Source organism: Mustela erminea, chromosome 5, assembly GCF_009829155.1.
Source record: "Mustela erminea isolate mMusErm1 chromosome 5, mMusErm1.Pri, whole genome shotgun sequence".
In the NCBI taxonomy this organism is placed as follows: Eukaryota; Metazoa; Chordata; class Mammalia; order Carnivora; family Mustelidae; genus Mustela; species Mustela erminea.
Window position 1 is genome coordinate 64,414,348 of NC_045618.1, and position 21,198 is coordinate 64,435,545.

Sequence of the window (21,198 nt, forward strand, 5' to 3'; positions counted from 1 at the left end):
TAAAAGGCGTCACAAACCTGAAAAACTAGGTTTGTGCTCAGTGCACCGTTCAGCACATGGTAGCCAGTCTGTACATGTTTCTTTCTCCTTTTCCCCATTTCCTTATAGCTTTCTATCTCCTCCTGCTTTTAATCTTGATCCCCTCCATGTACTCTCTTACTCTTCTCAAGCACATTTTGACCTAACTAGAAAATAATGGTATGTTTTGTCCCTTTTTCTTCATAAGCCACTCTCTTTAGGAGATGGAGAGAACTTGGGGTAACCGGCCTTCCTTCTTAAGAAACAGCTCAGACCAAAAAAATAAACAATAAGAAACTCTCTTGTAAAAAGCATAAATGGACACCTATACCATGTGAGGACATGTGGCTTCTTGGTGTCATGGCTCTTTTGGGGTCTTATACTCCGTTCCAGAACTGAGGAAAGTGCATATGTCAAGACCATGGAGACTTCATCGGGCAAAGGGCAGTTCAGGCTCTGGAAAGAGAGATGGACGACATCTGGAGAGCCACAGCAGGGAGGAAACAGGTCAGGGGAGAGGAAGCTGAGGGGGAGGCTGGGGCCTGGGGGTGATGGACCTGTTCTCATCTCTGTCTGGAAGGAGCCCCGTGCCTGTAGAGCAGAACAAGAACCACAGCATTGGCAGGGTGCTCAGAGGCCTATGTCAGTTGGGCTCTATCTCTGTGCTGCCCAAACTGGGGAAAGGTGAGGCCCTTCGTAACCAGAACTGTGTGCTTCAGCTCATTTATTAGAAAGCAGATGCGAGAAGCTCAGCCTGTGCTCAAAGACAAGAATGCCAGCCCCGCCACTCAGCAGCCAGCTGGCCAGCTTTGGGCAGATCACATCAGCCCTCCAGGCTGCCATCTCAGCATCTGTGAAACGACAGGCCACACTAGCTGAGCTCTGCCAAGGTGGCTTCCTGATCTCATTACGTGATCTGAAGAGGTGACACCCAACTGCAGGGCCCGGGTGGCCCCTGATAGCTGAGGCTAAACTCAAGAGTGCGCATGGCAGTTCAAGGCCTCAGGCTACTGACCAACTGTCTTCTCCATGTGTGCTTTGAATATTGACTTACCCGCTGCTTATCTGGGTCCACAAAGCGGATCCCAAAGTAGTCTTTCTCGAGAAGGTTCAGGTGGTGGCAAAGAAGGTCAAACAGGTACTGGCCTTTGGCATCTCTCTGCAAAGCAAGCAAGCTTCATTGAGAAAACGATAGGGCTTCTTCAATGTAACTCTGTTTTGGCTGCCATTAAAAATCATTCAGGGGCGCCTGGCTGGCTCAGTCGGTAGAGCATGAGACTCTTGATCTCAGGGTCGTGAGTTCAAGCCCCACACTGAGCCTAGAGATTACTTAAAAAAATCGTAAGTTGGATGAGGGTATGAAGAGGGCACATGTCTATAACCGCATCCTCCATACTGTAATGCACTAGACAGTCTCGAGTTCCGAGGCTTTTTGCACCTAGAAGGAGCCCAAGAATGCTTCATTCCACAAAGATGTCACAGAAGTCAGAGGAGAGTCAGGTAGCCCAGTTCCAATCTCAAATGCATGAAGCTTTCCCGAACTCACAGGAGCGGGGCAAGTCAGTGTGGGACACACCGAGGCCAGCAGGCCCTGCCTCTAACGTAGATCCTGAATCCACCCACTTGTCTCCGTCCCCATTACCAACCCCAAGGTCAAGACACCACCATCTCTCAACACCCTCTCTCCCCACAGCAAACAACGTGACCACAATTTAGACATGGGGCATTTTATTGCTGAATATGTAACACAGGCATACGGATGTATTCAAACGTACGAAAGGATACACTACAAAGAGTAGTCTCCCTTCCACCCTGGTCACCCTGTGCCTCAGTTCCCCTTCCCAGAAGCAACCCATGACCAGCTCCTTGTGGATCCCTAATGTGGGACTGTATACACGAGCAAGCCTATTTACAGATACATCACTTTTTAAAATACAGTGGCAACATAGTTTATGCTGTATTCTATTTCTTGTTTTTTTTTCCTCCTTAGCATCCCTTGCGAATCCTTCCCTGGCAGTACATACAGACAGGCCACATGGTTTTTAAAAGCTGCAGACAATAGGATGAACCCACACTACTTACCCAGCTCCGTATTCAGGGAACGCCTTTCTAATCTGCTATTACAAACAATGTGGCCATGAGCACACAGTGATCTTTAATTAGGTCACCGCTCTTGCTTAAGACTGTCAATGGCTTCCCATTGCTTTCAGAATAAAAACCTAAATTCCAACCATGGCCTCCAAGGCTCTACACACCCTGGCTCATGCCTCCCACGAACTCCTCCCGAATCGTTATCCTCACGGCTCCCTCGGCTCCCTCGCCATGGCATCTCTCCCTCATGCCTCAAAGCTTTCGGCTCCTGGGGTCTGTGTACACTTTCTGCCTGAACCGCCCCTCCTCCAGCTCTTGGTGGGGGGGCACGCCTTCTCTCGAGGTCTCAGCTCAAATGTCCTCTCTGCAGAGGTCTTTCCCCTACAGAAGGGCCCCTCCCAATTATGATCCGTTTATCCTGTTTATTCCCTTCCTGGGACTTAAAACGGTCTGTAGTTATCTTGTTGATTTGTTTACTTGGGTTTTTTTTCCTGCCGGCTCCCTTTCTAGACTGTAATTTTCATGAAGGCAGGAGCCCTCCCGCAGCACTTAGCACGGGTCCTGGCCTACCGCAGCTGGGTCCTCAACAATTAGTCACTGAATAAGCAAACGACTGAAGGGATAGAAGGTGGAGGGTTGGCTAAAAGTTTTCATAAATGAGGAAATGAGGCCATTTCTAAACCTTTATCGTCTCCTTCAGAGACCAGCATCGGTATTTGGGATGAGCTGGGAGGAGTGTGGCTTGTGGAAAGCCGTCCGAGTTATCTGGAGCTCTGTAAGACGGCAGTCTCTGGGCCTGTCCCCTGTGGTCTCTGCAGCTCAGTGGAGATGATCACCTCTGGGGGGACTGTGTCTCATTTGCATCCAAAAGCAAGGCTGACTTCTAAAATCCAACTTATCTCACCCTCATAAAGCCCTAGGGGCCTGGTGCTGCTCCAAGAATGGGCAGAGCTTTCTGACCTCCACAAAAGGTTTTACACCTCACCACTTCCCTGTCGGCCTGCTCAGCCCATACTTTCCAAGGAGAACTAGGGCAGGACAGCTGATCTCTCAGCAAATATCTTAAGAAGCTTATCCTTGCAGGATTGGAAGGATGAGTGAGTAGGCAGCTCAAGTAAGGGAAGCAGTGCCATGAGGGCACCTGCCTTCCTCTCTTGCTGGCCCCACGCTCCCTCTCAGCACGACCCCAAGGCAGCTGCCCCATCCTTACACCCTTTGATCTCCCATCAGAAAGAGCTACTCTCGGGGGCAGACTTGTTACAAACCATGCAGGGACTTCTGGGCAGGTTTTGCAAAAGACTCCATCAACAACTGTCTCTTTGGGCAGGGACTGCCAACTATTTCCTCACTGATACCCCAGAGTGTGGGAAGAGCTTAAACTCTTCTATAAGGTTCTTCCGGGAGCAGAGGAAATATGTTTAACTCTATCCCATGCAGCATGTCCTGTATTATTATCTCCCCCCCCCCCAGCTACTGGACTGGAATATTAAGAACCAGTTGCATATTGTGAATATTTTTCTCTAAAAATGTTGCCTTGTATCGAGGGGGCTACTTCATGGTGATCAGTAGGGTGAGTTTTCATGGCTGACGTGGTTCACTTCCGTCCCTACAACAACTGTATTAGCAGGAGCCTGGGGTAGCCATGGGGAATATGTGCTTGTGGGAGAGAAATCACAAGAACTTTTAATGAGAATCATGTCTTCCATAAAAATATTTTTTATGAATAAAAAATGAATATATTCCATAAAAATACTTCTCATTTCCAGGAGCTGGCAGCTCGGATACACTCATAGGGACCTGAGCTGGCGAGAACTTTATATTCGATAGATCCAAACTCAGAGTTCTCCCACTTCACAGGAAGAAAAAGCAAACATGGCTTTTCTCATCAGATTGTTATGAGAAAAAAAAAAAATTCCATTATACTCCCCTTATATCAATAGAAAAGGATCTTTTTCTTGCTACTTTTCAGCATCTGGTGAAACTGATGCTCCCCACCATGAAGTCATAGTTCCCTCAGGTCCATCTACCGGTGGTAGAGGCATGGTTTTGAGCTCCAAGGCTCTTAAGAGACTAATGAAGAGAAGCATCTTTATCTGCTGTTTCTCTGGCTGGGTGGGACGGGAGGGGAATGGGGAGAGAGGCAGAAAGAGAGTCCCTCCTTATGGCAGAAGTCCATCAAGTTTAAATTCCAAGCAGAAACACAAAGGCAGAATCAACTCAGGGCACTGCCGCGGCACCCTTCACAGAGGGTTGCAACCCACTCTTGCCAGGGGCTGGTGGAGAGGCCTGAGGCAGCCTTCGGGCCCGGGGTGGGCCGGGGAGGGGGTGTATCAGTCAGCCGAACCATCACAGCAGCCTCCCTACAAGAAGCCATTGGCAGGGACAAGTTCAGGAATTTTAAACTTCCTGTCCTCGTACTTTCAGAAGCCAGCCGGCAGTGTCCAAGGATTCTCTATCCATGGTCTCCCTGCACTACGTCTAGGGCTTTCTGGAATATTCTGTGGCAGCCGAATCTTGTCTTTCAGTGGGATGCAAAGTCCAGGGAGTACTGTCTTCTTTTCCCATTGCCTACAGTTGCTCTGATGCCACACGCTAAACCCTGTGTTGTGTGCTAAGTGTTGTGCCACTGATTCCTCTGGAGAGACGGGCACTTGGGTTGACAGGTGACTACTGTTTCGTCACCAGGTCAGGGTTCCAAGCCTGAGGATGCTTATCTTCAGGACGAGTGAGCTGTGGCAGAGCACCGGAATCCAGTGAACCCTCTGAGGTTATCTTCTTGCCAAAGATATCCCTGGGTCGAAATAACTTACTAAGCATCCACTTAAAAAATAAACTTATATTTTGTGAACCACAATAGGACCTATTGGAAAATATTACCTAGTAGTATTTGAAAATAATAGTGCATCTACATGCAACGCATTTACTCTCTCTGTATGGTGTGCAGGGCGATGGACGGACTCCTTAGACTCACTCTGCAACTCTGAGGTTGGGAGAATTCATATTCTCACTCCTCCCTGGAGCTCCAGGCTCTGGTTCTCTATTGTTTAGGGAGGAGACTGAGGCAGCAAGCAGTAAGCAGGCATAAACAATAAACAATAGTTTAGTGACCTAAACTATTCAAGGTTAATTGCATTTTCTGCCTCATAATCAGTAACACTGGCCAGGAGAGCAGCTTTATTTTAGCCCATCGTGGGGTCAGTCCCAGGGACTCTGGCACCGCCCATCCTGATCAGAGCAGCTAATGTGTAGAAAGGTCCCCACTCATTAGGTCTCGCCTCATTTAATTAGCTTACCTTGAGGTAGGCAGATTTTAAGTGAAAACTACGTGAGTCTTGAAGAGGCCAAGAGTGATCACAACTTCCTGGTCCTTGGGCTACGTGCTGTTAAAGAGGAAACGGCCACAGTTTCATGGGCCCTTAGAGAAGGCGGACGTGAGAGGAAGGGTAGTAGGCAGTGGGCACCTGCAGTCCAAGAGCACAAGAGCCCGGGGGGGTGTCAGGATGCCACGGCAAGGAGGGGGTGCCTAGAGGAGAGGGCAAGGGCTAGACAAATCTCCTCAGGGACCTGGCAGGGAAGGATGTGGCAGCAGGGGTGGGATGTCATCCCAGCCTCTGTTCTGGCTCAGCTTTATATTTAAATTTCTTACAGGCCAGAGAAAGCCTGCCTTCTTTATCAGTGTCCTCTGAACGCATGTGTTCGCCCATGGCTGCCAGGTTCAGGAGCAGAGGAGGGGGAATGCACTTGAACATCCCAGAGAAACGGCCATGTAGCTCCTCTTCTCGGGGCCATGGCATGAATAAGCTGAGCCAGGAAGTGTGAATCAATGTCCAGGGAGCGGTCCTGCCCCTGTGTTCACACGCTACATCCAGCCCAGCTTTCTCAGGCAGAAGGAGAAGGGGCCCGTGTGCCAATAGCGGTGGGGGTGGGGGGGCAGATTTCTTAACCTCAGCACCTTCCACACTCATTTACATTTTTCTTTGAAGGGACGGAACTCTTGCTGAGCTCCTGGCTCAGGAGTCCACTTTTCTTGCTTAGTCGTAAACCCACAAAATCTGTCCAGGAACTGCTGAGGCTGCAGCTAGAAGAGCCGCCAAGCTCCCTCTGGGAGAAGATGGAGTAGCTCATTCCTGAGAGCAAAGCAGCCATACCGTCTTTGCAGCAGGGGCCCCCAGATACAGCAGAGTCATAGGTGAGCCTGACCAGGCATGCTCTCGGCTCCTTAATCTAGAGGAGACAGAAGCCTGGACTCGGCAGGGAGGCCGGGAAGGACATGGTCCAGGCAGGTACTAGAGATCCAGGCCATAGGGTCAGGAGCCATGCGGCCAGGGGAACCAGGTGTCGATGGGGCCCCGGGGGAGTGGCCAGACCCCAAGTGGAGAGAAGTCAGACTTCAGAAGGAAAGAACAGAGCTCACCTGCAGACTCCTGCAGCCACTGGTCTTACTAAAGATAGCAACTTCCTGCCCCAACACCACCTCCCCCCATTTGGCATGCAAACTGAGGGAGTGGGGGTGATTTTTATGATACAAAGAGATATCTGTAGGTTCAGATCCCAAGCATGGTGCCTCAGGGAGTCCTACTGGCAGTCCTTGCTGGGGTCAGAAAACAGCTGAGCTCAGTGCCACATGGTATGGCTTGTGGGGCGGGGGGGGGGGGGGGGGGGGGGGGACACACACATTCAGTCTGGAGCACGGAGGTCACTGTGTGCAAGCGAATGTCATGGGAAGGAGGATGAGTGCTCAATCAGCGCAGACGGCCAAGCCAGACTCAACAAGATCAATTAAGACCCTCTGAGCAGAGCCTTCAAAGCTGCTGCTGTCCAGTCCAGAAGAGTGGGGCTCATGGGAAGGCCGGACTTCCCATGAGGTACCAGTGGTGATGCCGCAGGGGCAAGGCGCCTTCATGCCTCTGAGGGTTCCGTGGGCCCAGTGAAGTTCTTGGGAAGGAAAAAACTCAGAGCTGGGCCTGAAAAAAAGCAAATTTGTCTATCTTTCCCAGACCGAGGCCGGTCTCATAAGTCATGGGACTCTTAAAAGTCTCCCTGTTTCTTGCTCTCGACAGAGTGCATTTCTGTTGTATTTTTCCAGCCAGCATCGAGTATCTCAGTGGACTAGTCATATCACAGCTGCAGAATTACTGAAAACTCAGCCAGGCTTGTTTAGGGAAAACTCAGTACTTTGTATTTTTGTACTCTGTGAAGCTCATATTCTCTCTGACACACACACTTCGTGCCTCTCATAAAATGTTGCTTCAGATCAATTGTAAAGGAAGCCCAGCATTTTCGGGCAGACAGACCTCTCCTTGCCCCCAACCCTAAAGATAGACTAACAACTTATTTTATTGCCTCCCTGCTCCTTCTCTTTTGCAAAGGGCAAATGCACATGCTATTTGACAAATCTGGGCATTTCTGGGGCTGTAGGGAGGGGTTGGTGGCCAGGGTCAGCAATATGGCCAGCTCAGCAGTCTAACTGGTTCTCCTAACCCTGTAGCTATTCCTTCAATTTCCCTCCCTCTCAGCAGAAAACTGTTTATTTGCCTGTACCAACAAACACGATGGATTCTGAGATGGACACAGCCTGTAAATGAAAGAGGCCAAGATTTTTGAGTCCTAGTGCAGTTTCCTTTTCAACTATTCTCTCGGGTCACTCATGTTCCCTAGAAGCCAAGATGGAGGCAAAGGGAGCAGAGAGGGGAAAGGCTCTGGGAACATGGAGGCACTTGGGGACGAGCCCCAGGCTTGGAGTCAGGGCCCTGCTCTGTTGCTTCTCAGCTTGTGACCTCAGGCCTGTCCCCTGATCTCTCCAAACTTCCATTTCTTTATCTATGAAACAAGGATTATTGTGAGGCTTAAAATAAGAGACAAGATATACATAAAAACCCTGTGTATTTTTTCTACCAAATTCCTCTGCTTCCTGTGATGTGTTCTTTCCTTAGGCTGAATGAACTTGAACGTGATGAGGTCTTAGCAATGATCCACTGCACTCACGGAACAGAATACAGAAGAGAAGAACACTCCGGTGGTTTCTGGCCATGGAATGTACCCTGACTGATGGGGATGGCCACCATTTTGGAAGTCTGCCCCACAAGGCTCTCAAAGCACGGATTTGTGTCTTCTCCATACTCCAAAGCTATTTCCCTAAGACTAGGTTGGAAGAAGAGTAGAAAATATCAAATATATGCCATCAACTCAAATCCCCCAGGGGCCTGACAGCTTCTACTCAGTGCCATGGAGACAAAGGCAGAGCTTATGACCGGCTCTTGACACATTCCTAATGCTTGGAAAGGAGTTGCTGAGAGCGGTAGGGGATGAGATACAACACAATTCCAACAGCCACTGTCCCCTTTAATGCCTTGGCATTAATTAGAATAAAAAGAGAAAAACATTTGGCAAAAGGCATTTCATTAAATTAACCCAGAGCCTCTATCTGTCTCAAAAAACATAACTGGTTCTCTCCGGTGTTAAAGCCAGGGGAGCTAACTCTTGTCTCAGACTCTTCCTGGCGGAATCCTCAGGGAACTGCCTGGCACATAAAAGGGGAAGGATGGACAAGCAGAGCCCACAGCTCTCTGATTGGAGCCCTGTGTTCGCCAGAGCTCAATCTGCCACTCAAAGCTACTGGTACTTGCAGCTGGGACAGACAGGGTATGCTCATTGCCTCTCTTGAGAAGGATGGCCAGGGTCCCCCTTGGAAAACCCCTCATTGAAGCAATGAGAGCTCTGAGGCCACGTGCCAGGGCCTGTCTGTGGTCTGTGGTCCTGCAGGGGGGGCCCACCTCTCTGAGTGCCTCCCTTCCTAGCACGAAGTGGAAACAATCTCGCTGGCACAACACAACTGAGAGTCATGGGAGAGGACGGAGACAGGGGCCAAACAGACAGCAGAGAGACAGTTACTGTACACATGCTGAGGCCTGGGAGAGCAACACGATAAACCCCAGATCTCCCAGCAGCGGCTGCCTCTGGGTAGAGGGGTTGCGGGCGGGGGGCAAACTAGGAGGCAGATGACCAGCTCACTTCAAAGCAGAGTTTCCTTGACAACCAGTGCATTCAGAACCACACCGTGCCCTGGACCAGGTTCTCAAACTTAAGCCTGCATCACCCAGAGCACTGTTAAAACAGAATCCGGGGCCACTGTCCTAGAGCCACTGGTTTGGTGGGTCTGGGCCAGACCCTATAATGTGCGTCTCTAGCAATGTTCCCAGGGGATGCTGCTGCTGGTTGTGGACCAGTAGACCTGATCCATCCCTGTCCAGCACCCGCTGGTCCTGAGCTACTCTGGGAGCAAAGCCGCAAGGATGAGGGAGGAAACGCAGACATTTGAATTCCACCGCAGCCCAGCTCGGACAGCCAAGTTCTCACTTGCGATCTGCCCTCACCGTGTCACACACCAACAGTACCGACTTCAGAGCATTAGGCTTGCAAAGGAAGTACCCCAGAGAGCTCTGCTCCTTCCTGCCAGGTTTTCAAATTCTGCCTTTTATGACAGTGGGCAGCTGCCCAATTCCGGCTGGAAAGTTCAAGCCCCCAATTACCATTTACTTTCGATGGCTAAGTAGCTCAAAACTCTCTGCACTTTTGCCATGAACTAGATCATCACAAAGTAACGCCAGCAGTTACCCTCAAACCAGATTCAGAGAACAAGTTCCTTCCTGCCCCAGTTTTGCTGTCATTGGTAGGGAGTCTGTTTCAGAACCTTTTCCCTCCTGGCCTCTAGGGTCTCTTATCTAGGAGGTGGGTTGGGAGCTGCCCCAGACCTCTGCCTGCTGCTCCCTTCTCTCTGGCTTCTCAGTCAGACTTCCATCTCAGTGCCTGACTTGCCTCCCCTCTCCTCTCTCTTTTCCAGGACAGGATCCAGCTGGTCTCCCATCGGGGGTGGGGAAATGGGTGGGTATAGAATGTGTGCCCCGGAGAGGACATTCCATGCCAAGAGGCAAGTCTTCTGTGTTGAGCATAGATCAGGGAGATGGGGATGCGGAGTGATGGGAGAAAGGAAAGGCACCTTCTTGGGCAAGTCATCTTCCTCTCTGAGTCTTGGTTTCCCTCTGTCTAAATGATCCCACATCCCCTTATGTGCCCCAAGTCTCTGATTCTGTTATTCGTTGACCAGAGTAATCACACTCCAAGCCCATGTTCTCTTCAATGAGGATAAAAAATTTCAACAGAGAAAAAGCTAAACATGTAGCTGTAGAAGGTAGAGGTTTAATGCGTTTATCGCTAGTTTAATTAATTTAAAAAACTCGAGGCTGTTGCTCAAAGTAAATGGAAAAAGTAACTAAACAGAATTCATTCAATTCCAGAAACCGCCTCTAGCAGGTCTGAGACAGTGAAGGCCATTGTGTGAAACTATTATCTTGCTCTGAGTCTGGGCATTTTTTTTTTTTTAAGATTTTATTTATTTATTTGACAGACAAAGATCACAAGTAGGCAGAGAGGCAGGCAGAGGGAGAGGGGAGGAAGCAGGCTCCCTGCGGAGCAAAGAGCCCAATGCAGGCCTCCATCCCAGGACCCTGGGATCATGACCTGAGCGGAAGGCAGAGGCTTTAACCCACTGAGCCACCCGGGTGCCCCTGAGTCTGGGCATTTTCTATTCTGCTGTGAGCGAAGGAAAAATCCTATCAGATCATCCAGTGCACATCTCTGGCCTCATCCAGTGAAGACCAGTGCAGAATCTTCTCAGGGTGGGTCCTGAGACTACCTCCCACTCCCCTCCAAGCCCCTGTTTCCTTGGCTATAACCAGAGTGGTAGTGGGATTTCTGAATTTCTATTTGCAAGGGGTTCCAGGAGACAGTCTGGCTCTTTTATTTGCACAACCCTGTATATAAGAGTAACTCAACTGTCCAATAAGGAAAGGATAGGGAATGACAGAGATGGGAAGGAGCTGACCAAGTGTCCCTTCCAACCTCATCCTTCACTGTCCTAAATTTACCCAGAGGCAGAGCCTCTGAACCTAGGCTAAGGTAGAAGAGAAGGGTGTGCTGAGGCAAGTGCCTCTGGGTCCATGAACTCGTTAGTTTCCTGAGAGTTCTCCCAGATGTCATAATTCAGGGGCTGAACAGCAACAGGTGCCTCTTGGTCTATAAATAATTCTCGGGCTTGGAAATGTATCTGCTAACATGCACTGAGAGAGGACCAGATCCCCAGGGCGTCAGGTGAAAACACGGTCCAGGGCTTGTGGTGTGAAGGAGAAAAAAAACAGAGGAAGCAAGACTTCTGGAAGTATGTTGCTTCCCCTCTGCAGTTTTTCAGCCTGAAGAGCAAGAGAGAGAGCAGGGGAGGCAGGAGCCCGGGGCCCAGCATACCCCCGAGGCCTCTGACAGCCCCCTGTCATCTCTGTGCCTCCCAACAGCAAGGCCACCAACACCGAGACCAAGGGTCCCTGAGGTCTGCACGGCAACACTGGTCGAGATGTTGCTGCTGAAGAAAATCTTGCACTGCAAAATCTGCTGCAAACTGAATCTTGAGTAATTTGCAGACCACACAGTGGATGACAAGCCACTGGGACAAACACTCAGTTCAGCATAGATCTACTGAGGGCTTCCCTTGGGCCGAGCATTGCTTGAGCACTCTCAGGGTTGCAGAGATGGGGGACTTAGAGACACAAAATAGTGACTTGGAAAAAAGTCATCTCTGCTCTCATCTCATGGCACTCACACTTTGAATGACTGTCCTGCCCTACTGCTGCCCTTCTCACCTTCGGGTCCGCATTCCTCCCCATTACCAGGAGAGACGGAGCGTGGCACGCAGTGTTCGCCGTCTCAGCTCCGTACCTTGTACGTGGTCCTCAGGAAGTATTTATTGGCCCACTACTCCATGATAGGACCAGGCTAATAGCTTCCCCCTCCTGGGTCAACCCCTAATAGCCACTGAGATCAGGGTAGGGAAGAGCAGAGGAGGACCATATTGGGCTGAGACTGTTCCTGGAGCTGGAGTCCCTGTCCAGAGCAGCGTCTCATTTAATCCCCTGGAAACGCATTGCAGGACTGATCTCCCAGCTATTACCTTTTATCTAGTTTTCTGATTCTAACTCCCATAGGCTGTACTTGAGTGGAAGAGGGAACTCCCAGCCTAAATTCCACTGGGCACCGGAAAGGAGCCTACAATAGAGCCCAGTTCCAAAACCAGTGTTTAAGCCACAGTCATTAGAAAGGAAAACATGGGTCTCCTTCCAGGAAGTCTCGAGCTGGGTCCTTGCCATCGGAAAGGGAATTTAAAGTTCAATACTGGGAAAAGGCTAATCGTTACATCTGCTTAATTATATTGATGTGAATGTCATAGCCAAGTTCTTTTTAGCGAGTTTGATGCTAGAAAACATTTACAGGCTGCTGGGTTCAGATGGAATAGTTTCAGGGTGTTTCTAACTTCTGGAAATTATCAAATGCCTTCCTACAGTAAAGTCCATATGTCTCGGGATTTCCTCCTTCCCCTACAGTTTTTCTGATGCTTTGCCTGTCTTTCTAAAATTTTTCCTGACACCTGGCTAAGGTGCCACAGGATCAGCTTCAGGCTTCAGCTCCTGAGCCCAGTGGATGGTTCATAACACGAGATCTGAGGGTACTTGCCTTAGCCCTTGCCACAGGTCAGGTTCCTCAGGAAGTAGAGACTCGAAGAAAGTTTAGCACACACGACATGTTCCAGAAGTGCTCTTGGGATCAACACCCATGGAAAAGAGTGGAGGGAGGCTGGAGTAGGCAGAGGGAGAAGCCGAGCTATGACGCAGGCCTGGTGTCAACCTGGCTGATCCGTGGGGAGTTCTGGAGTTAGAATGGCCCTCCAAAGTTGTTGTAAGTTGAGCCAAAATAGCCAGGCCTTTTAGACCCCTGCCTCGAGCAGTCGCTGGGTGTGGACCACTGCCAACAGCACTCCCAGGGGGACCGGTGGGATGTCAGAGTCCATCACATCATTCCTAACACAAAGCCAAAATCCTAACTGCCATTTCCCAAGAGCCTACCCTGTGCAAAGCGTTCCACCAACATTATCTCTAAAGCTAAGAACAATTCCATGAGGAACGTTTCTATTAACCCCATTTTACAAAAGAGGAAACTAGGTCTTGGTGGAGTTACAGGACGTGTCTAAGACCACACGACTAGTTTGTGGGACTCAGACCCAGGCCTGCCTTGCCCCAGAGTTCACACTCTTTCTATTATGCTAAACTCCCATCTTAGATTTTCTCATATGGTCCCTGTGGAAGCAACCTGTAATTTCTATCCTTCTCTGTAGGTTTGGGTTGGCTTTATAGTCCTCTGACTATATAGCTAAATGTGTAGTTAACACGACTGCTTGAATTCTCCTCTGAATTCTTTGGATCTCTTAGAACCGGGCACTACTGGCCCACTACAATCAGAAAACCACTCCCGTTGGAAAAAGCACAGATGCCGGCCTTCTCCAGGAGGGCACACAAAGGGAGAAATCCTCAAAACCAACAGGAAACCGGTAACAGTCACCGACATTTGAAGATGATAAAGGAGAAATAAGGTGCATTTAAGCCATATTTCTTTTTATTTTTTTCCTTAGATTTTTTTTTGGGGGGCGGGGGCTGGGGTCAGAACATTTCCAAATTTCTATATCCTAGAGATTAGGGATTGGCTGGTAACCAATCCCAAATCCCACAGACTGGGGATTTGGTTGGGTGTAACAGGAGAGATCTTATGTCCTCTTTCTCCATCCCCAAAGGCTGGTATCGACCTTATTCTTCCTTTGTACATTCCAGATATCCTTAATCTTCAACATGACATGCAGAGGCCAGAGAAAATCATCAGCTCATGAAGAGAAAAGCTGCTTCAGCAAAACAATGCATCCCTGGCAAGTTTATTTGGCCTTGTGGGTCTTTCTCTTCAGGTAGAATGCCTTCTGTATTTTTTCAATCAGCCAAAGATGCTTACTCGGAAAAGTGTGTGACATCAGACTGCGTGAGTGACAGTCAATGGAATGGGCCCCGCAGTGGCCACCTTAGCAGATTCAAGTCCTTTCTATACTCCAAGTAAGAATTCTTTTGAGGTCCTATTACTTAAGCTTATTCTCCTTGACAAGGGAGGCTCTAGGGGCAAAGAGTGATGGGATAATTCCCTCACTTTTCCATTAACCAAAGGTGAACCTTATTTTGGGGTAAGGGAGAATCTCTCTCAAGTCCAATGGAGTGATCTACGCCATCACAGAGGTGTATGTACAAGGCCCAGGGAAGATCTGGTGGAATGAGACAACCAGAAAGGAAGTGATTTACAAAGTGAGGTGTTTTGTTTTGTTTTTTTAAAGATTTATTTATTTATTTGTCAGAGAGAGAGAGAGAGGGCAAGCGAGCACAGGCAAGCAGAGGCAGAGGGAGAAGAAGGCTCCCTGTTGAGCAAGAAGCCCAATGTGGGACTCGATCCCAGGATGCTGGGATCATGACCTGAGCTGAAGGCAGCTGCTTAACCAACTGAGCCATCCTGGTGTTCCTACCAAGTGAGTTTTGAACGGTGCAGAGAACTTGCAGCCTAGGAGTGGGACATCACAGAGGGAACTGCACGTGCAGAGCAGGGCAGAGATTTCAGCCAAGTGCACTGGTACAAGGAAGTCTGTTGCAGGAGATCAATACAGAGAGGCAGACAAGCACCAGAGGGTGAATGGCCGTAAATGCCAGGCTAGGGACTTTATTCCATAGGTGATGGCAAGTGGTGGAAAATTCTGAATGGGAGTAAGACTTGAATAGATTTCATGTTGGTGGAGGAGGACTGGAAGATGGTAGGACCAGAAGCAGGAAGACTACTTGGAAAATCACTGAAGCGCTCCTGATGAGCTCTGATGCACACCCAAGCTAAGAGAATGGCAAGGAGGATAAAATGTAATGGTTAAATACATTTTTAGATGGCAGAATAAATGATGGTCAAGTGATCAATTTGAAGAAGGGTGTAAATGAGAAAATGGAGGACAATTTCCACAATTTCAGTTCAGCAAGGAGACTGGGGAACAGGCTGAAAGGCTATCTTTATTTATTTTCTTTTTAAAGATTTTATTTATTTGACAGAGAGAGAGAGAGAGAGCAAGCACAGGCAGGGGGAGCAGAGGGGGAGAAGCAGTCTTCCCACTGAGCAGGGACCCTGATGTGGGGCTCCATCCCAGAACCCTGAGATTATGACCTGAGCTGAAGGCAGATGCTTAGCTGACTGAGCCACCCAGGTGCCCCGAAAGGCTATCTTTATTTATTTTTATTTTTTAAGATTTTATTTGTCAGAGAGAGAAAAAGAGAGAGAGCACAAGCAGGGAGAGTAATATGCAGAGGGAGAAGCAGGCTCCCCACTGAGCAGGGAGCCCGACTCAATCCAGGACCCTGGGATCATGACCTGAGCCAAAGGCAGACATTTGGCTGAGCCATCCAGGCCTCCCAAGGCTACTCTAAATTGAGCATCATTATGATGACTTTGGTGAATGGGCCATTAATTCCGTTAAAGCTCTGACTACTGAATTAATTAAGAATATAATTAAGATTTCTTAAATCAGACATTACATTGATTTATTTTTAGAGCACACTGTTTTGGCAAATCTTGTCTTTTAAAAAAATGTTGTCAGAATACATTTCTTTCTTGTAGGTACCACAGTTGAATTGAATCAGCAAAGCAGAGAAACCATGTGTGTATCAATATTCGAGCCTTATTTTTTTTTTAAACTTTTTTTCAGAGAGTGAGAGAGAGTGTGCCTGTTTGCACAGGAAAAGGAGCAGAGGGACAAAGAGAGAGAGAGAATCTTAAGCAGGTGCCACACCAAGCTCAGAGTCTGATGCCAGGCTCCATCTCACAACCCTGAGATGGTGATTTGAGTCGAAATCAAGAGCCAGACACTTAACCAACTGAGCCACCCAGGCGCCCCTCAACTCTGAGATACTTATTCAAGAAATATATTAAGACAATTACTAGCACTCATATTTATCATCAAATTAAACATGACAGCTGCAAAATGTGTTCACTTCAAGTTGAATCTCAAATGGTTCATTTGCATTTTCTTTAACTCAGGAATATTGCTAGAAAAAGCCATGACTGCTGGTATGGGTGGGGGAGGGCGGGGAGGGGGAATGTTTCATCTTTAGTTCTTCTGAGTTGAATGAAATGTTTTAAGTTAATCATCTCTGATCTGTCATTAGGGGATCTGTCCACATGTGTTTTTACAAACTACAGCTGTTAGGAATTTACAATTTAAGGATTTAGGAGGGTCAAGAATATGGAATTCCAACTAATATCTGAAATGATAGCTTCCAAGACCAGAGTCCCTCACATCTACTGCCTCCGTCTTCTAGAGCAATCTAGTACAAGGGCTACTGCTCAGATGTAGACATTTCCAAACGCAGCAACACTGGAACTCATTATGAGTTTTAACAACTTGCTTTTCAGAGCCTATGGGGCTTTGACAATCTAAATTTAGGTCTGCTTAATGGAATGGCTTTGCTTTAGAAAACAGTCCCCCCCGCCCCCCGACCCCAAGGGATTTTTTTATAACCCTATTCTCCCAAAATTCATTTATCCTTACTCTTTTATTTTATTTTATTTTATTTTATTTTTTTAAGATTTTATTTATTTATCAGAGAGAGAGAGGGGGAGAGAGCGAGCACAGGCAGACAGAATGGCAGGCAGAGGCAGAGGGAGAAGCAGGCTCCCTGCTGAGCAAGGAGCCCGATGTGGGACTCGATCCCAGGACGCTGGGATCATGACCTGAGCCGAAGGCAGCTGCTTAACCAACTGAGCCACCCAGGCGTCCCTATCCTTACTCTTTTAGAACAATGTTGGGGAAGGGGGCAGGAGAGAGCAAGGATTACTTCATGGTATCTCAATTTTAAATGTTTACAATGAAATGAAATTTTTATTTTCAATGAAAACATATATAAAAGTTAAAATACAAATGAGCCACAGGTTATTAGGTATTCATGATCATAACACGAAGTTCACTTTCATGAGTAAGTGTTCCATAAGCTAGAAAGTACTTTAATATTTAGGATTAATTAGACCCAGAACTTGCAGTTCTGGATATTTCTCAGTACTTTTTATTCACTTGTTTCCTGGGTAGAATAGTATCTCCCCCCAGGTCATGTCTGCCTGGAATACCACAATGTGACCCTACTTGGAAATAAGGTTTCAGCAGATGTAACTGGTTAAGATGAGGATTGGGGAGGATTGGGTAGATTTGGGTGAGCCCTGAATCAAATGGGTGGTGTGCTTATGAGGAGGCCACAGACATGGGCAGACGGAAAAGCCACGTAGAGATGGACGCAGAGGCCAGAGGAATGCAGGCACAGGGAGAGGAATGCTAAGGGTCACAGTGACCACTAGAAGCTAGGATGAGGCAGGAAGGATTCTTCCCTAGAGCCTTCAGAAGGAATATGGCCCTGCCAATGTCCTGATTTCAAACTTCTCATCTCCAGAACTGTGAGAAAACAAATTCCCAGGGCGCCTGGGTGTCTCAGTGGGTTAAGCCTCTGCCTTCGGGTCAGGTCATGATCTCAGGGTCCTGGGATCAAGTCCCTCACCTCAAGTCTGCTCATCGGGGAGCCTGCTTCCCCCCCTCTCTGCCTGCCTCTCTGCCTATTTGTGATCTTTCTATCAAATAAATAAAATCTTTAAAAAAGAAAGAAAGAAAGCAAACAAATTCCTGTTGTTCAGAGCCATGCAGTTTGTGATTATTTGTCACAGCAATCCTAGGAAAGTAATACCACTCCCGGGGTGAACGTCCCACTCAGTGGATGGCAGTCCCTTTGACACTGAACGTGGCCTTGCATTATTTAAATGGTTCATACATACATGGATGTTATGGTTTCATGTGGGGGGAGGATTTCAACTAATATCTGAAATGACAGTCTCATAGTCAAATTTCAATGATACTTAAATCTCCCCAGCACACAGCCATGCACCAAAAAGGCATTCAACAAACTCATTCTGAAATGATAACCTCAAAACTCAGCACTCCTGAGAACACTTCGCTGACAAATCCTAAAGTCTCGGGTACTTAGGAGAAAAGTATTTTCCCAAACTAAATGTTCAATAACTAAGAATTAATTTTCGTCACTTTAAAAAGGAAATGCTACGTGAAAGAAACTACCCAGAGGTGTCGATCCTTGTAGGCTTAGGGGGGCTCCTTGGAGTCTGTCCCCCCCCCCCACACACACAGTTAAGTATCAGCCAGAGATGAGGGCAGAATCTATGCACAGAATTTGGGGCTCTCCGCCCCCCCAACCCCGTCTCTCTCCTTTCGGGGATTTTCCTCTTCATTTTTTCAGCTGTTGTGGTTGTCCTACACTCTGACCTATGTGGGTTTGATACACACTGTGGGTTTCTTTGCACTTTAAATGGGCTTACAGGACACTAGATGCAACAGGCCCTCAAGCTAAAAGCCATAAAAGAATGGGAGCACACCCATCGCTATTTCCTTCCCTTAAGAGTTGACCCTCCTGTTTCTGCCTGCTTTTGAATCATGCTCCAGTGGCATGAGGCGGTTTGTAAAATTTTGTCCAGCATTTACAGTTGTCTGTGGAGAGTTGGTTCAATAGAAAGTACTTGGCTATTACAGGAAGCAGAAAGTTGTTTCACCAAAATTTTTAACCCTTTTTTTAAAAAATAATTTTTCCCCCTGAATCCAGAGAACTAGAAAGAGTAATAACCAAAGGCCAAAATCACAATCAGTTATAAGCAACGAGGGAACCGATTTAAATTACTACTCAGAAAGTCACAATTTAATTATATATGAACTGGATGTTTACCTGTTACATTCAGTCTGAATGAAGACGGTTCTGGTACCTGAGCCCTTTTATGCCTGCCATACCCCCATTCTGTGCCCACCACGAAGACACCAATACAAGAAAACACACCCAACTTCATGTATACACAACCGCGTGCCTCCAACTCCAAACATACAGGAGTGTAACACAACCATTGTGAAAATTCCTTAGGGATATGGAAGAGGGGATACACAGCATGACAGAGAGCAAAAGGTTTTCCCAAACTGCCTTTGAAACCTCTCCGAAGTCTCACTTCCTCTGGCAGTGACCCAAAGCCCCTGCCCCATGCCAAGGCTTGACTGCTTTAGATCTGCAGCTCTACTCAGTGTCCTGCTCATCTCACCAAAGGCAGCGTCACTGGTCCGTTCAACCTCAGAATTCGTCTCCCCAAAGCATGGTGAGTTGTGTATATGTGTGTGGGTATAAGTCTGTGGCATGACTGAAAATAGTTGTACTTTAATAGTTTTCTCCTGTCATAGTTACCTATTCACACACACGGAAATAAAAGGAAGGAAAGGAATGCATTTCAGGATGGCGGACTCTGAACCCGCCATTCCTAATATTCTCCAGTTTTCAGATGAAGAACTTCAGGCTTAGAGCCACTGTTTTTTCTCCTTTGGGATGTCTCTACTGTATTAATGTGAAATATGAAAGAAAGCATCAAAGTTCTGCCGGGGAGTCTTAGGGAAGAGGCAGGGGAGTGGAGGTTGCATTGTCTTGCGCTCATTGTCAAAATGTCTATGCTACCTAAAGCAATCTACACATTTAATGCAATCCCTATCAAAATACCATCAACTTTTCAAAGAAATGGAACGAATAATCCTAAAATTTATATGGAACCAGAAAGGATCCCAAATAGCCAGAGGAACATTGAAAAAGAAAGCCAAAGTTGGTGGCATCACAATTCCAGACTTCAAGCTCTATTATAAAGCTGTCATCAATAAGACAGTATAGAACTGGCAGAAAAACAGACACACAGATGAATGGAACAGAATAGAGAGCCCAGAAATGGACCCTCAACTCTATGATCAAATAATCTCCGACAAAGCAGGAAGGAATGTCCATTGGAAAAAAGACAATCTCTTCAACAAATGGTGTTAGGAAAACTGGACATCCACATGCAGAAGAATGAAACTGGATCATTTCCTTACACCACACACAAAAATGGACTCTGAATGGATGAGAGACCTCAATGTGAGACAGGAATCCATCAAAATCCTCCAGGAGAACACAGGCAGCAAACTCTTTGACTTCAGCCACAGCAACTTCTTCCTAGAAACATCGCCAAAGGCAAGGGAAGCAAGGGCAAAATGAACTATTGAGACTTCATCAAGATCAAAAGCTTTTGCACAGCAAAGGAAACAGTCAATGAAACCAAAAGACAACTGACAGAATGGGAGAATATATTTGCAAATGACATATCAGATAAAGGGCTAGTATCCAAAATCTATAAAGAACTTATCAAACTCAACACCAAAAGAACAAATATTCCAATCAAGAAATGGGCAGAAGACATAAAGAGATATTTCTGCAAAGAAGACATCCAGATGGCCAACAGACACATGAAAAATTACTCAACATCACTCGGAATCAGGGAAATATAAATCAGAACCACAATAAGATATCACACCAGTCAAAATGGCTAAAATTAACAAGTCAGGAAATGACAGATGTTGGCAAGGATGCGGAGAAAGGGGAACCCTTCCTACACTATTGGTGGGAATGCAAGCTGGTGCAACCACTCTGGAAAGCAGCATGAAGTTTCCTCAAAAAAGTTGAAACTAGAACTACCCTATGACCCAACAATCGCACTACTGGGTATTTACCCTAAAGTTACAAATGTAGTGATCCGAAGGGGCACGTGCACCCAAATGTTTATAGCAGCAATGTCCACAATAGCCAAACTGAGGGTTGCTGGGAAGTGGATGGTTAGGGAGAGAGTGGTTGGCTTATGGACACTGGGGAGGGTATGTGCTATGGTAAGTGCTGCGAAATGTGCATGCCTGGTGACTCACAGACTTGTAGCCCTGGGACAAATAATACATTATATGTTAATGAAAATAATTAAATAATAATAATAAAAAAGAATGGCGGTCTCTCACTCATCTTGCTTTCTTCTCTCCCCTGGTTCTCCATATGGTGGTCACATGGCTTTTTCTCTGTTCCTCAGACACTCCCACCTCGATTTTAAAGATGGAGCATTCTGAATGAGGGTTTCGTTAGCTTATTTACTAAAGCCAATTAAAGTAGATACTTTGGAAGTCTCACAGAAAACTTCAGTCTTCATCGTTCTGATTTTAGTATATGTGCTACTGAAGCAAGAACTAGAACTTCAGTCTTTAAAACCCTGCATGGCAGC

At 47.2% G+C, this 21,198-nt stretch overlaps 1 protein-coding gene and 1 non-coding gene across 5 annotated transcripts in view; one reads left to right on the forward strand and one right to left on the reverse strand.

The window, feature by feature from the left end:
• The window catches only part of FRMD5 (FERM domain containing 5), a 310,741-nt gene that overhangs the window by 43,438 nt on the left and 246,105 nt on the right, over window positions 1-21,198 (reverse strand). For all 4 annotated transcript variants that reach the window (XM_032343544.1, XM_032343543.1, XM_032343542.1 and 1 more), the window contains exon 2: window positions 1,073-1,177. In XM_032343544.1, the coding sequence (XP_032199435.1) occupies window positions 1,073-1,177 (105 nt within the window). The remainder of the gene's footprint in view (window positions 1-1,072; window positions 1,178-21,198) is intronic.
• TRNAK-CUU lies at window positions 1,266-1,338 on the forward strand. Its single transcript has one exon. It is a non-coding gene; the product is annotated as a tRNA-Lys (tRNA).